Genomic DNA, 17,342 nt, shown 5'->3' with positions numbered 1-17,342 from the left:
AGTCACTAACAGGTTCTTCATAATGATAATCAAAATCTGATTCGAGGAAATTGAATCTAATCCAGTAATTTTGGGCACATCTGCAAGCTTTCTAACACGAAGCAACCAAAATCACAGAAATGCAAATAGTACCTTGAATGTGAGACTCACTGCAAAACGTTTAACTGCAACTCTGAATGTGTTGATACTGAAAGCTCAAAGATATTCAGTGATAACATGCTAAAGCCACATCTTTAGCACGATGGAACATCACTAATCAGTCAGTAGATCAACAGATATAAATAGTTTGTATTTTTATTTAAAACCTCATATAACCCATACAGCAAACTGTACAATTGAATTATTCACAGTGTGTTAAAAAGAAAATAATGCAGTAGCTTTTATATAGTATTTTGTCGATTTTCCCCATGTTTTACTCGGCTGTGGGTTATTCTAATGTTCTTTTAACACATACAGTTACTAGGAAAACAAAATCTTTTTTTCCTTTTTTTTTTTACAAAACCTTACAAAAACTATATTCATAGAAATTCTGCATGTCCACAAAGAAAACCCTGGTTGGCACCAACATATTTATCATATTGTTTGAGAGGTTTTCTGCCAAATGATAGAAGCTTTGCAACTGAAAAGAAAGGTATACATAAGAAGGCATACCATCATGACTGCTAGAAAATCAAAATTCATATCACACACTGCTAATGGAACACACTTTTCTCCCACATTTCTTACAAGTTTGTGTAAAATGACATTATTCACATTAATTTATTTCTTAAAAAACATATATATTCAGTAATCAAACTGACTGGATCAGCCAAATCCGAAACCCTGTTGTAATTCCAACTAATCGGATGACATTTTGATTTACTTTCACATATTACAGACGTGAAAAGCAATCTTGTCTTTCAATAACCTGCATGAAAAGCTACAGTTCACATGAGGGTAACAGTAACGTAGCAGAACCATGTATCAACCACAGCCGTACCTTAGACCAGGTTGTCATCAGGATTTCATGAAGAGTGAAGGTCCGGGTTAGGGTTACGTAATATAATCCTACTCTAAAACAACGTCCCCCAAATTCTTAGGAAAGCTCAGCATTTCCATTTCATTTTCACTTCATAGAAATATTCTCGCCATCATATAAGAAGATTTACATACTGTATATTTTTTCCATCCGGATGATATTAATCCAATATACCATATCATATAATGCATTTCTTTTAAATAAATTAAAAAAAGGTGTGGGGCTATGGATTTGGGGTAAAGTGAGGAAGTAGTTAAAATTGACCTCTCTAATGAAATAAATAGCATCTAGAACATATTTACCTGTTAACAGAATTCATTTATAACAGTATAAATTTAGCAAAATACATTTTCTCCTGCTGATTTTATCTACATATTCTACTTTGCAGGAGGGAATTGATAAAACAATAATACAGTCAATCTCTACCAAATCAATGCTTAGTATTACAGACTGGAGTTTCCTTGAATCATAGATAGTTACAAATTATTATTTTGTTGTTGTTGTTGTTGATGTTGTTTCTGTGTATCAACAATTTAAACCTCACAGAGGTTTGCTGTTCATTCAGCTTTCAGGCGACAGCAGCTCACAGACTCCTCGAATCTTTCTTGGGCACGACACTCGCTTTAGATACAGTATAGCATACAGTATATGAGCACACAAAACTGTGATCTGTCACCACATTGTCTTTCAGTATGTTCACACACGACACGTATGAATTCAGTCCACATCAGGTAATTGAAAAGAAGAATACGGACGTTCTGGTCGCAGATGACCTTCAGAATCTTGCTTTGCTCATTTAAACCCAAACTTATGCCCAGTATATATAACGCAAACCAATCATTTGTCCAAAAAGCCTGCAGATCACACAGATGAATGAAGTGTTTAAAATGTCAGAAGCAGTTGGGACATTCAGTGGTCCTGTGGCACATTCAGACACAGACCAAACACATATTTTAGTGAATATGTCATGCTTAAATGCTTGAAAAAAAAAAACAACAACAAAAAACCCAAACAAAACAAACTCTGTCTCTCAGTTGTAATATAAACAGAAATGCCTGAACTAATGCCCTTCAGCCCAATCAAGAGTTAGAGATTTTAGAAAAACTGCAGGCTGCCACAACTAGTCAAAACTGCTTCAATATTTTCAGTATTATTATTAAAACTGTTTGACATTTTTGACTTTTGAACAGGAAATTGATCAATAAGTTTTCCTGTGTTGTTTGTGCAATAATTGTTTTACATTACATTTTGATAAACATTTTTTTTAATCTAAGTTGGTTTGCTTAACCATAAAATATAATGTATTTAGGATACCTATTACCCTGCATGGTTTGAACAAATATTACAACAAGATTATTACAAAAAAATTTAAAACGCTCCAATTTGCTTTTCATTGGACTTTTCATTGGATGCAAGATTTGTGCTCCTAAGTGAACCGTTCTGCCCCATATGCTAATGTAAATGCTTCTACTGAATCATCATATCTTTGGCAATCATCATTTTAAGTTAATAAAATTTAGTCATGTACAAAATTATTAGACACAAAAGGTATTACTAGGACCATTATAGCAAGGTTGTATCTCTCGTTTTTTAATACATCTCAACAATCCACTTTGCATCAGTGACTATGATTGCTTGTGTCTATCAATATAATTAATTACAAATTACAACTAACTTAATTGCTCAACTTTTAACTAGCCGTCCACCAATAACAATACTGCACATACTAAATTAGTTTTCCTATACCTTTTGACTCAATGACAACCATTAAAGCCCAGACAACAAGTTTGAGGTAACATTATTTTTTGCTGTCTGAGGCCATTTAGGAGTGTGTAAATCAATCAATTGGGTAAAGGTAGAAACTCAATTTTTGCATGTGGCAAAACTGAACTTCAATCAGATCTCCTTCCGTTCTTGTATTGTATATCTTTCATTTATTGCCATTGTCCATAGAGCCATTCTTCTTGCTGTGTTCTGCTAAGTTTTTTCAGCCTGATTCAGGATTCCTTGAACATTGTGTTTTTTTTTCCTTGTGTTTCTATGTTGCGCACGTAAACATCAGACTTGAAACTGATTGAGTGTATATACTGTTTCCTTTCTCAGGAATGGGCTTTTTTTCTTTTCTTAGAACCTCACTGAATCCTGCTTTTACCTCTTTCAGTTTGGATTACAATGGTGAATGTTGTCATACCTGTGTGGCTGATGCTGCCATTTTCAGTTGCCCATGTTTTGTTAGTGTTCCCATGTCACTGTGGTTAATGCTGTATCTGGTGATCCCATCTATACCATTGTCTCTAGTCACTGGCAGTGCCCCTGAAACATTGCTCAGCAGGCTCTTGCCCTGTGGGGAACACATTGTCACGGGAACACAGGAGTCATCCCAGTGCTGCAGCTCATGTTGTCCTTTCCTGGGAGTCGTCGGTCGTTGTAGGCGTGCATGTTGATCACTGCATCCGTCTTCACCATGACTGGAGGCTGAGGTTTGTGTTTCACCCGTCTCTCGCAGGTGAACGACAGTCTGATCTCGTCCACCATGGCACTGCACAAAGACCTCTGGGCAAAAAGGGAGGATGCGGAGAGGGCAGCGAGAAGGAGAAGAGGGGAAAGGGACGGGGGGTAAATGCCTTAGCTTTAAATTGTTCTGACAGCAGAGAGTGTCGGCAGTCTAAGGAGCACAAAATGGATAAAAACATTTATGTTGGGTTAATTCTGGTATGTTTGCATTGTGTGCATGTGCATGGCTGTCATCAATATCAAACTGCAACACCACCCCGCGTAGAGTTCACACAATTCATTGTTTCTGTGTCAAAAAAGTTTGGTGTGAGAACATGCAACTATTTTCTTAACATGACTCAAATTAATGATTTACAACAGCAAAGGCGCTCATGATATTCTGACATCGCCAATGACTAATAATGGATTACGTCTCTATGCTCCAATTTGCAATTATGCTTGTTAAAATAAGTAAATGTTGTGGTGTTATGGCCAAGTCCTCCTGGGGATTAGCCAAAGGCATGCAAATCCTTTTATAACATGTTTGAACTAAAAAGCCATGAATAGAGCACAGCTTTGGTTTAGCGGCTATATGGAACGCAGCAAAATAACAAAATGGCACATGCACCAACTTCTTAGCAAAAAGGTGAATCAAATGCTAGTACAGTGTAATTAAATTAATTTCTAAGTAATTTTCCATGCATACTTAAAAAAATATATTCTTCTGTTAATTTATGAGGACATATACCTGCTCACGTTCCGCAGTCTTCCGTAGTTTGTAGATGAATTCAGCAATTGCCACAAAAACAGATAGCACTAGGCCAGATGCCAGCACAATGAATATACCACCCAGGTTCTGGATACCCATGGGGCCTGTTTCGCGATGCCGTTCATCCAGGCAGCTGCTCCCACTCCACCACTTCTCCTTTAGCATGTGTAGGCGCCCATCCTCCAAGATGCTTAGGATTGCTATGGAGATTTTGTCTCTGTACGGAGAGCCTGGAAGCAACATAAGGCCTATTTTACTTTGGAAGAAACACCAGCTGGACTCTGTGATAATAAGGTTCATAAACATGCTGTGACACACTCTCACTAGTAGCTTAAAAAAAAGTTTTATGTTGCTGCCACATCTGAATAGTAATACCTCAACCTCCTTCTTCAAAAAGTAACACATAACTTTTGAAAACTTTTCAATTTTTATAACTTCTAGTCTCAAATATACTCGTTAGCCATTTAAAAGTCCTACCGAGGGGAGTGCCGATGCCGTAGCCTTTGCTGTCGATAAGTCCTCCCACCTGTGTCAGGTTACAGTTCCTTCTAGTGATGTAATCAATAGTGGTGGACTCCGTAATGAGGGCATAGTCTGACTTCAACACCCTCTGAATACCATCTTCAATAGACTTCACCAGTGAAGTTCTTGGCCGGCTGCTCATAAAGGCCCACATCTTCTCAAAAGTAGAAACTCTAGATTTCTGTAAAGGATGAAAAGATGCAGTTTTTAAAAAGTGACTCATTTTAACAGTTCCCTAGCTGCAGGCGAGAGAAAGTAGGTAAAAAAAGTACAATGCTTCTGCCACTAAAAAAAAAAAATCAATTTTAAATAAATAAATTTCAGATGTTAGATGCCCCAAGGTGTTAAATCTGAAAATACTGCTAACCATAAAATCTCTCTAGTCCCTCTGGAAGAAAAACTTAGGGGGATTTTTTCTCCTTCTTTTAAAAAAAATTGAATAGAAAATGTCAGAGATGACACTTGTTCATTTACAGCACTTAACAATACAGTTTCTTAGCTTGTGATCAAATAGATTTAAATGATTACCCATATCTTCTTTGTCACAAGATTAAAGGACAGTAAATTAAAGCTCTGTACATATCTGTCCTCATAAGTGCTACTGAAGCAGCAATAATAGACAGCCTTGCCATTAGTGTTACATCGGGCTATGTGGTATTTCATGCAATTTTCTAGGAGGTCACATTTATGCCATGTCTAATCCTAGATAATTACTATTTAAAGAGTATAAGCCATTTCAAATTGTGAAAGATGCCACTATAAGAAGCCCTCTATTATTGTTAACTGCAGTATAAGCACAATCTTGGCTGCTTAAAACTGAGATATGATAGTCTGATATTAAAGCTTTAAAGTACCAATTAAGATGTATGGCAAATGCTGCCAAGTTGGCATCTTACCATATGGTAGCTTAGTACGGCTTATTTGTGTTACAGCAGTGTGTAAATTACGAATGACTCATAATAAAGAACGTCTCCCCATCTTTCCCCAGTGAACAATGGGAGCTACATCAGGCATTTTTTCAGCCTATCATTAGTAGGTGGTAATAGTCATAGACAGGCTCCTTAGTGCACTTGTTTTAATCCAATGGGCAGCTCATAAGATAAGTTCTGGCCTATAGTGGTTGACTCTTTTTCTAGAGAAACGAAACATGTGCTACAACACTATTATAATTTCACGATCATGATTTGAAAGCTGTCTTATTCTGGATAAATGTAAAACTAGACTTAGATTGTGTTATAAATGTGTTGAAATAATCATCCATCCATCCATTCGCTTCCGCTTATCCTTTTCAGGGTCGCGGGGGGCGCTGGAGCCTATCCCAGCTGTCATAGGGCGATGGGCGATCGTGGCTCAAGAGTTGGGAGTTCGCCTTGTAATCGGAAGGTTGCCGGTTCGAGCCCCGGCTCGGACAGTCTCGGTCGTTGTGTCCTTGGGCAAGACCCGTTGCCTACTGGTGGTGGTCAGAGGGCCCGGTGGCGCCAGTGTCCGGCAGCCTCGCCTCTGTGGCTACAATGTAGCTTGCCATCACCAGTGTGTGAATGTGTGCGTGAATGGGTGGATGACTGGATATGTAAAGCGCTTTGGGGTCCTTAGGGACTAGTAAAGCGCTATATAAATACAGGCCATTTACCATAGGGCGAGAGGCGGGGTACACCCTGGACAGGTCGCCAGTCTGTCGCAGGGCTAACACACAGGGACAGACAACCATTCACACTCACATTCACTCGCACATTCACACCTAGTGGCAATTTGGATTATCCAATTAACCTATCCCCACAAGCTGCATGTCTTTGGACGGTGGGAGGAAGCCGGAGTACCCGGAGGGAACCCACGCAAACACGGGGAGAACATGCAAACTCCACACAGAAAGACCCCGGCCTGATGGTGGAATTGAACTCAGGAACTTCTTGCTGTGCGGCAACAGTGCTAACCACCGTGCCACCGTGGCTTAAATTATACACAATCTCAATACAATCTTAATCCCCAAATGGTAGTAACAGAAATCATCTGGTATCACAATCTTTTGGTAGCTTTTTTGACCTCAGTCCTCTGTATGTGCAGCACACAGCACGTGTGACTCCATCCAGAGCAAAGCTACGAACAGTTGAATATATTTTTCTAAATAAGTTTAAGACCAAATGCATCCATTTGCAGAGGCTTTATCTGCTCCCTGGTCTCATCAGTATTTATCATGCTTCTCTGCCTCATTGAGTTAACATCATTAAGCCGTTCTGTAAGAGCAAGTAGGAGCAGAGGGCACGTGAGTCTTGGATAATTATACACCTGTGTCACCTATTTATGATGCAATAATCACAACCGTGATTATCAAAGTATTGAAACTGATCAAAAATAACAGTTTTACATTGGAAAAAGTAACATAAATACAGATTACTTCTGCATACATGGTAAACTGCGATTATGGTGATACTCCTTTACATAAGCAAAATGCAATTCGATTAATCATCAGCACATCAATATTGTTTTCAATGTAAACATTATCAACAGAAAATATGCATAAATCAAACTCGACAGTGAAGACTAAAGTATTCATGAACTAAAATACAGGATTTGCAGGGCAACAAAAAAAACTAGGGCAGGCCCTGAAAAAGTATTCGTTTTTTTTTTCTTTATTCCAATTGAATATCATAATCTTATGTGTCTTCAATAGAAATGTGCAGTGTTTTCATTTTCTTACTCTGAGAAACTGTAACTCTGTTACATGTGTTATTCAGCACCACAGCAGCAGAAGCATCTGAAGCAAAGCTCAAAATAATGAAATAAAGTCAAGACCCTTCAGGCAATCGCTGAAACTTCGGAATAAAAAAACATCATCTGGAACACATCAAACGGTGTAGAGAAGTGGAGAAACTAAAAAGAAAAAAAGCCTTTGCTGTGGGAATTAAAATGTAACTGAATTTATATGTGTAATATAATTCTGATAATAATACTACCATTTGTACCTTGAAGAAAGACATCGTTGCACCATCTTTGACCACGCCGTACTCGATTTTGGTCTGCTTGGCAATGTCGTCAGCTGAGTCCACAGGTGAATCCATTCTTTCCACAGTGAGGAAAGCTGCTAAATTAGCTGTATAGGATGATATGATGATGAGCGTGAAGAACCACCAGATCCCACCAATTATCCTGGTCGACAGGGCTTTGGGCATCAATTCTGAGCCTGTAGGCAACGTAGAGTGAGAGACTATTAAACAATTAGCTATATAAAACTGTACATGCCAACAGTGTAACTGAATAAAACAAATGCAGTGACATGACCATGCATTTTTGTTAATTGGTCTGCAAATGTTTTTGGCAGTGCCACTAGTGTTGATCAAGGTACTGTCAATGAGGAAATGGAAACTGATGCGAGCTTGCCAGGTTAGCCACACTCTAAGCTTAGAATTCAAAAATGGCAGATCAGATCAGTAAAACTGTATGGTGCTTAGAGTTTTACATTATTTTTATTTATTTATTTTTTCAAGCAAGATGAAAATGAAATAATTGATGTGTTTGATTGTATTCAGTCATCAATATTTTCTTAAAGTCAGCTTTGGTAAAGCAACTGCAAAAGAACTTAATCTGTGAAAAAATAGGATGTGAAATCTGATGAAAAGCTTATTTATTTATACCCTCATGGCATTTCATAACTTATCATTTCTTTACATTGAGGTATTGTGTCAAATCATCAACACCAGTATAAAAATGAGAAGAAAATAAAGGTAAGCTATAATACCTAGCCGGACTGACAGTGCACCTCTGCATCAACCTCGACTTTGAGTGGTCCTCTGCTGAGTAATACTATGTTTACAATGGCTCACTGACTGGTGTTAAAGTTACTTTATATCTCATCTCTGACAACCTTTAAAATACCCTTGTGCTTTGTGCACTCTGTTACTTTACTGAGAAGATTTACGAGGGCAATTCTGAAGAGTAACAAGCCCACAGAAGAGGGGCAGAGTGGTCAGCTCTTTAACCTCTTCTACCAAATTTGATTGGATTTGTCCTTTGTGGTCTGACAAAGACTCTGCCTGGTTACAAACAAGGGAAGACAGTAGCATCCTTTAATTCACTATGACTTCAGAGATGGAAGATCCAGATGCATTCTCTTGTTGCACTAAAAATGAAGTGAAGCAACGTGTAACTCAATTGAATTCCACACTATAAAGCGCTGCTGTCAGCAGGGAGCAGTATATGGTGCTGTATCAGAAAACTCTAATAAATACAAAAAGCAGATCAGTCATGTAGTGCCAAGGAAATAAAATGGTGTCAATATACCATACAGTTCTTTGAAGGTCTCTTGTAAACCGAGGAAATAACAAAGTACTTTCTGGGAGAACAATACAGATCCTATGAGTAGCCAGCGGTTCACATCTTGGTGTCCAGGAGCTACACTGCCTTTTTTGACATTTCAGAAATGTTTCCTTTTTTAGTGATCAATTAACAAAGTAACAGATGAAACAATGTGTGTATTGATTAATATTTTACTATTTTGCAACAAAACATTTTACTTCTGGTTAGCTTTCTCTTGCATCCAGTATATATCTAATGCTAAGCTAATTAGCATTATGGCATTTTTTTTTCTAAACTTTCTCAGAAGAAATGTCGATATGGTTATTTCCATAACCAATTAAAGTATTTCTAAAAATATATACAATATATATTACAAACAGTGTATATATTATGTTTAACAAGCAAAAAAAATGGTTTTAAACTAGTTAGCTAACCTAGCTAAAGCAATATCAATAGCCTATTAATCTTTAGCTGAAATAAAAATTCACTGTCCCTTGATGTATACATTTTCCAGTAAAAAGCGGTGAAACTTCTCGTATTATATTGCATACTCTCAAAAGAAAATATCATATTTTACGAGTTAAAAATTAACTCATAAGGGCTTTTTAGGCGATAGAGACTAAAAATGTTTAAGATTTTCCTTAATAACTCACAGACTGCTTCCAAAACACTAGCAATGTTTTGATAAAATTAACATACATGTGCACTAACTAAAGGTGAAGTTGATATCTTTTCACTAATAAAGACATGACTATAATATTTTAATTCTATAGGCCACTGAAAAAAATACATCAAACTAACACATTAGGCTTTGTCTCAAACAGGAGTAGTCAGCAAAATAATTACATTGCTGTAGTACTATAATAATTTATCTTTAAAAAAATGTTTAGCCTATATACTTTCAATTTAATATAGATTTTGAGTACTGCAAGCTATAACTTCAAGGTAAAAATGTATTACTGAAATACACTGATGACTGTGACATTACAGATGTTTAATCTGGTAATTAAAATAAACTGACAATACAGCATCCAATCATTTGGATGTATTTATTTGTGTAATGCATTATATAGCATTTATATTGATATATTTTTGTTATTATAAAATAAAAAAAAATTAAATTTAAATGTATATTATCAAAATATTTTCATTTTCTCATGGTAAGGTATGTCATCATCACAAACAAGCATGATGCCTGCAATTGTAAATGTTAAAACATGTCACAGTTGTGTCTTCTTACCATTGCATCAGATCTCTCCTATTGCACATTATAAAGTTCTTATCGCCGATACAGCAAAGCAAATCCTTTCTCACTACAGCATTTGATTTGCTATACTTTGCTAATTCCACTTAAATGTGAGCAATAACAATGCTTCAAAAACTATGGTCATCGCTTAATATTGAAAAAAACAATAGCCCGGCTGATTTTTGAAAGTTAATTTGAACTGAATTATGTAAAAATTGTAGTGTTGCATTTTTAAGTCGTAAGATTATGCATTATGCAGTACTAGTTTCGGTTGCTCTCTTGTTCACAAGAGGTCGCCACAGCAGGTGGCTCCGGATTTTTGATTTATTTTGTTTCCTGATGCAACCCTACAGGGATTTGCATCTCCTGCCGGAATGGAACTAGAAATCTTTCACTTGTTATTGAAGGTCTGCATTATAGAGGCATTTTGATTCTATATTAATATTATAATGTTACGAGTTCTATATCATGTTGAATGAATCTATTTTGAAATAGTTGTTTGAGTTGTAAAAGGATTTTTCCTTTGTTTTGTAAGCTAATGCATGATAAATATACCATCTCTATAGCTGCTACTAACATCTCAACATACATTCATCAAAACACAATAATTAAGAAGTCTCTTTGACAGTATGATGTTATTTTCTTCTCAATAAACGAACAGATTGCTTTGCATCTAATAATGCCTTTTGAGTTGTCATCCTTTGGGGGGGAGAGTAAGAGTTTCTCTTTGAATTTAGAAATGCATCGTGCTAAGTATGATGCACCTGGTTTTTTGGAGTGTTTCTTCCCGCAAGCAATGTCTCACCTCAACACTAGCACTCGGCTTTCCCATGAGAATAGCTACCTGCACTTAGCATTCTCTTCTACGGAGTCAGACAAAAACTCCTTTTCCAAGCTTGAGGCTTTTACTTTTACTTAATTGGTTTAAAATAAGGACATTTGTGAATGGAAATGTTTGTCCCATTGCACGCAAAGTAGGCTAAGTTAATTTTGATGCCATTCTAAAAAAAACAAGATACAAAAAAAAGCAAGGACACTGCTCCAGTTTCTCAACCAGAGTGAGAGAAACCCACCTCAATGTAATAATGTGTAAATAACAAAATAAAGAATGCTATATTTAAAATTTCAAAACAAAAAAATCATGGTAAACATACATTCACAATCCTATTTATATTATGCAGGGAGATGTGCTTTAATTAATAAAGAAACGATGTCATCACAAATATCAGAAACTGCATTGCAGTGCTTATTTTGCAGAAGCCACTTTGCAAGAAACGTTCAGACATGATGTGAGCAAAAACCTACCGAGACCCCAGGAACACATCTGAAGCACACAAAGTGTTTGCTTTTGCACCTCCTCATATTTTATGTTCTTTGTGTTGTCTAGGACACCTCCCTCCCACAGACAAGCTGGTAGATTTTTTTGGATTTTCTCAAACACGTCCATTTGCATTTTAAACATGTCAAGGAAATGGCTTCCGTCTCAGCTGCTGTCACTGTGTTTGGCAGACAAGCAAGGGAAGTCTGTTTATGTGACACAGACAAAATATAACTCGCTGCAGATCCCACCGTGCAGCATGTGTGCAAGGTACCATAGCACAAATGTGTGTCACCGAATCCCAGAATCAGTCTGCGTCGTCGCTTTTTTTCACGTCGATGCATTAAATGTTGAAATATACGTTTGACTGTACCTCTTTAAAAATTCACGGAGAAACAGTTATTGGAACACTAACCTTATATTAACTTGATATCCTGGTGTGAAGAAATTTATTCAATGAACTATGAAGAGCTGATTAGCAGCAGACGCAGCTCTAGTCAGCTCCAGCAGGCTAAATAAGAAGAACTGGAGCTGAGGCATTTACAGACAACACTCTATGAATTATAATGAAAAATTCTCCCCAGTTTAGTTTAATAATATAGGCTACTAACTAGCTCATTTTGTTTTGATTTTCTTTCTCCTCTCCCTTCCAGCCCACTGGTGCTATACTCATAACCCTCTGACTGCACCAGCAAATTGGCAGTGCTGCTATGCAGTTTCACAAGAGTGCCGCCGAATTTCTGTGCTTAATGAATTGCTGAATGTGTTTGCTATCCTTACGGGCAAAGATCCACTGCCGAGTCTCACTAAGCCTCCTTGATTTGTCTTGTTACACTGAGGTTAAACATTTTTGTTACGTTGGTCTTTTTCTCCACAGTTGACTTCATTATGTTATTTCTGGGCCTTTATTTGCCTACCTATCCCTTTCAGGGACACCTAGCAATGGCCTAACAGCAAACACTTATTTATATCCCTCTGCTTTTACTTAATAATATTACATCGACAATACGCTTTTTGATCTGACACTAAAATATATGATGACTGAGTTCAAAATTATAAGGCATCAACAGTGACATAAGTTGGTGGGCTACTTGTTGGACAGTTATAATTGAAGCATATGGATTCTCTACACCCGGCCACTCTTAGCGCAAGCCAAGCAGTGCTGAACACGTCACAGCAGCCAGTTCGAGCATAGCTGACAGCTGGCATTTGTCAAACATGTTCCTCAACTTACCCTTTGCGTCCTCAACATTCAGAAAGCTCTTGAGCAGGGCCAGTGACTGTGTAACATGGAAATAAATGCAACGATGTGTTCCACCCTTACCCGCCAATCTCTGACAAGTGTCTGGCACATACTCTTCCCTTTTTAAACAGCAGGTAGGTGACAACAGCTTCCCTTTGTCATGTAAGACTGAGCTCGGCAGTTGTTCTTGACAGGTAAATGTCTTATGAAACAGTCACGGAATGGAAATCATGGAGCTTGTCAGTTAAAGAGGCAGAAAGTGGGAGGTGGTGGTGAAGAGAAAAGGAGGGTGGGGGTGACAGGATTGTTTCTGACAGGAAAGAGGATGTGTGCGCCGCCTTACCTTGTTGCATTAAGGAACCAACTCCAAACCAGAAGCTGTTGAGCAGGGTAAAGTTGTTCTCCACCACATCTGATCCAGGATTGCAAGGATGGGCGTCATACCATTCATATGGACTGAATCTGGGATTAAGAGAAGTTAATCCCAGTCACAAGATCAAAGAACAATAGTATTATATCTTTTACATCATTCTTGAACAATGTTGAATAGCACTGCTATTTCAGAGTTTCATCTTTGGTTTAGAGTAAAAGAGATAATGATGCATTAGACAGCAACTCTACAAGCACTACTTAAAGCACGATTAATTGATTATTAGCAGCATATTAAGCTGTAAATACGACCTTGGACTGATTATTAGCCTCTACAGTTGATCTGGTGAACATATAAGCAAACATCTGTCAAGCTGAGGATCAACACCAATAATCAATTAAGTAATTAATCTAGAATTTTGTCTCCATCATCTGCCTTAATTCTGGGTAGTAACTGTACAGCTAGTTTTAGGCCTTTTTTCACTAAGAGTAGCTCTCTGATAGTCTTTTAATAATACAAAGGAATAATGCAAGCAATAGATTTGTGGGCTTTAACACAAAAACAATGAGTTACAAAAACAAAGGGGAGTCACTATGGGGGACTCCGGAGTCGGTCGGTTATTTTGGCCACGAACATGGCCATAACGTCTGGGTGAAATATGTATAATATAGTTTATATGCAGTAGCTGGAATGGTTATATAGGTGCAAAAAATTTTTCAAACTATTATCAAATGTCACATCAAAAATTTAAATACACTGGTCCTAGTTTTTTAAGCCTTACCTCTGGAAACCCCCTTGACTTATTCCAACATGCTTTGTAGTTAAAGGTGACGATTGAAGCATTAAAATACAATTTTTCAGAGGGTGTAAAATGTCATGTTTGAGAATGTGAGGAATAAGGACCCCTGTTAAAGTCACATGAAAGCATAAAGCATATGCAACTTTCCATATCTGTGACACCCACCCTCCACCCCATGCAACTTTACTGCACAGGAGGACAGAGGCTGGGAAAAAGTACTAATATTAACTATATTTTATTCTGACGTCCTCGTGGCAAGAATTGTGTCATCATTACCCCGACGTGTCTTATTTGCTAATGTGGCAGAATATGGCATTAGACATAATGAGTAACTAAAACAGTCCACTGACTCTCCTATACTGAATCTTTGGTTGCATATTTCTGTTCTGAAGGGATATGGCAGGAATAATCTAGAAAGATTGAATTAACTAGAATGTATATTATGAAAAGACTAATAGACTTCAATCTAATTACACAGTGCAGAAATATTTTCTAATATGTCAGCAATCTATTTTAATCTGAGGGCGAACTGAACCGATGGGTAATCATGAAATAGACAGAGGCTTTTCCAGGCGTCATTCATTAATTCTAGTCTTATTTAGGCATCCAGATATATGAACTGATGAACATTAAAAGACTGTATTTGCCCACTGTGATCTTGCCTAAGTGTTGTTTCCCATAGACTAAAATGACAACAGCCACATATACTCACCAGTGTTACTATCTTTAAGTGTTTCCATTAGCATTCGCGACTCATCTGCCCTTAATAACATGTGCAGACATCAAAGAGGCCTTGGGCAGCTGTTGTACAAATGTGGTGCTCTCTAACATTTTAATGAATTCCTTCAGTCTCATTTTGTTTTACTTTAATCTTAAATTGAAAGCCTTGGCCATGTAATATGTGATAGAGGCTTGGAAAATAGGAGAGATTTTTGCAGCCAAAATATACACGAACAGGACTTAAACAGGACACAAATGAGGAAAACCAGAAGGCCTTTTTTCATTATTTCAGAGCATCTCCTACATAGGCAATGTGAGAGTACTGATTCAATCCTCCTGATTTCTCTGCTAATGTCTAAAAAGGTTGTGCTGTCAACCAGGGCCATAAGCATGTTTCAGACTTCATGCAGCAGCCTACATGCAGTAGAGTGATGCTGCGGAACAAGGTACTCTCCCGGGTAGGGACTGCAAACGACAGTTTTTTGGATTCATTCAATACATCATGTGTTGCTGATATATGTTATTAGATTTACTAGTTGTGATTTTAGTAAAAAGGGAAACTCTAATACAACATTTTTTTTTGTAAATTCTCCTGTGGCCATACTTCCACTTGATGTGGACTTTTTGATCATATTTTCTCGCTGTAGTTGGTAGGTAGCCAAGCAAAAGTGTACGGATGACACAGTGGCTGAAGTATTAGAGATTTTGGTCTCACTTTGTTATACGTGTACCTTCTTTAGCTAAATGCACATGTCCCAAATAACCATTAATTTTCCACCATTACAAATGCAGAAAGCGACTATAGGTTCTGCTTTCCACAGTGTTTGATAATGTGGCTATGAGGGAAAATAAACTTCATTTCTACACGACCAAGAATATAGTTAGACCAACTGCATGCCCATAGAAATAATGACCTGGAGACAGCTTGGTAATTAAACGTAACAAAGCAAAAGCCTCATTTTTGCATTCACAAACATTAGCTTGCTAAATATATACTACTTCGGCACAGTTTTTAACTTTTTTGTCAATTTTTTTCTGTTGAAATGTTAGTGCTGCCAGTTATTAAATTACATCTATTTTCAGACTATAATAACAGCACTCCCTGTTGTCTGTGAATGATTTCAGTCTGGATCATTGGAGGACCAAATCAGCATCTGTGATTTATTCGATGTGGCGAGCAAAGCTTACCCAAAGACATGTCTTGCAATTAGCTCTAAATAAAGTTGATCTCATAGGAAGCACACAAATACCAAGACTAACTAGACAAGAAAAAAAAAAAGGCAAAATGCGCTGATATTGCAAACTGATTTAATGTAGCACATTTAATCTAAATACACCTTTGTGGTTCTAAGGATTGTAACATTTTTTTAACAACAGTCTATATTTTTTATTTAATTCCCACAAAAGGACCAAGTTCTTAGTGAAAATCTAACGGTTTTAAAATCAACACATATATAGTGTTGATTCCAATCTTTGCCTGCAAACGCTGGATTTTGTGGTTTAGAGATTTGTTTTTAGGCAACAGAAGTAAATTGTATATTTGGGGGGGATATTTCTTTTTGAAAGTGAGACTGGCTCATGGAAATGAAGGAACAGGTCACCCAGTGCAAAAATGTGTTTTCTTTAAAAACAACAGAGCTCCTCAGCACAGAGGAATAAACTATAAAAGGCTTTGGAAACACAGGTAATCATTCTTAGTAGGATCTGTGTTTTGTCAGGTAATGGTCTTAGTGGATCTTTGAATGGATATCACTATTCAGATCCTTTGGATATCTCTGTATAATAAATGTAAACGGATCAAGAAGCCACGATATCTTTACATATTGAATATGTTGTGTAAAACCACACACTTGCTTAGTTGTGTGTGTTAAGCGTGTTAAACAGACAGTGAGAGTATAAATGCTCATCCACATCAACAAGTTACAGAGATTTTCAGATTTATTGGTGAGGCAATGTTTTTTCTTCGGATGTATTATCTTCAGGTTATGAGTGTGTGTGTGAGGCAAAAATATTCAGAAATCATCTCTAATTTTAATATATAGGCGATTTTTCCAGCACAGTGTTACAGCATAGTTTATATGCTATTTATCTGTGGATAAATAAGTGATCCTTCAAATCATAAATATTGTATTTCATATATTTCTAATATGTTTGTTATATTTATTTGCCTAATATCGATGACAATACACTGACGCAAATGTCCAGCATTTGAAATGGCCTATTTGTGCTTGGAGTAGCCCCCTCTCTGTTTTCTGTCATCTGCTTTATGCTCAATTATGACGCACTTTTAGGGATGCGACTCAGCTATCTAGGCCAGCCTTCAAAAACTTGATGCAACAATTTAAGATGATTTTGCACTTATGTGAAGCCACTCCAGAATTTGTTTGGTCTCACAACAGCAAATGAGGATAGAGTGCAGCTGTTTGCTCTCAAGCCCCTGAACTCCTTTCAGTGCTCGCTTTTCTATAACTTCCTCAAGCACCACTTTGCATGAGAAGCAGCAGGAAATACAGACAATGACACTAAAAAGATATTCATCATATTCATGACCAAA

The 17,342-nt window shown here is 37.2% G+C and overlaps 1 protein-coding gene across 1 annotated transcript in view; it reads right to left on the bottom strand.

Annotated features, from left to right (window-relative positions):
* Positions 1-3,245: 3,245 nt before the first annotated feature.
* The window catches only part of grik3 (glutamate ionotropic receptor kainate type subunit 3), a 94,681-nt gene continuing 80,584 nt past the window's right edge, over positions 3,246-17,342 (bottom strand). The window contains exons 12-16 of the mRNA XM_076890129.1: positions 13,243-13,361; positions 7,763-7,980; positions 4,758-4,983; positions 4,260-4,510; positions 3,246-3,571 (exon numbers count right to left, since the gene is read on the bottom strand). Of these exons, the coding sequence (XP_076746244.1) occupies positions 3,377-3,571; positions 4,260-4,510; positions 4,758-4,983; positions 7,763-7,980; positions 13,243-13,361 (1,009 nt within the window). The 3' untranslated portion in view covers positions 3,246-3,376. The remainder of the gene's footprint in view (positions 3,572-4,259; positions 4,511-4,757; positions 4,984-7,762; positions 7,981-13,242; positions 13,362-17,342) is intronic.

This window comes from Maylandia zebra, linkage group LG11, assembly GCF_041146795.1.
Source record: "Maylandia zebra isolate NMK-2024a linkage group LG11, Mzebra_GT3a, whole genome shotgun sequence".
Classification (NCBI taxonomy): domain Eukaryota; kingdom Metazoa; phylum Chordata; class Actinopteri; order Cichliformes; family Cichlidae; genus Maylandia; species Maylandia zebra.
Note: the sequence above shows the minus strand (reverse complement) of the source record. Positions and strands in the feature narration are given on the sequence as shown.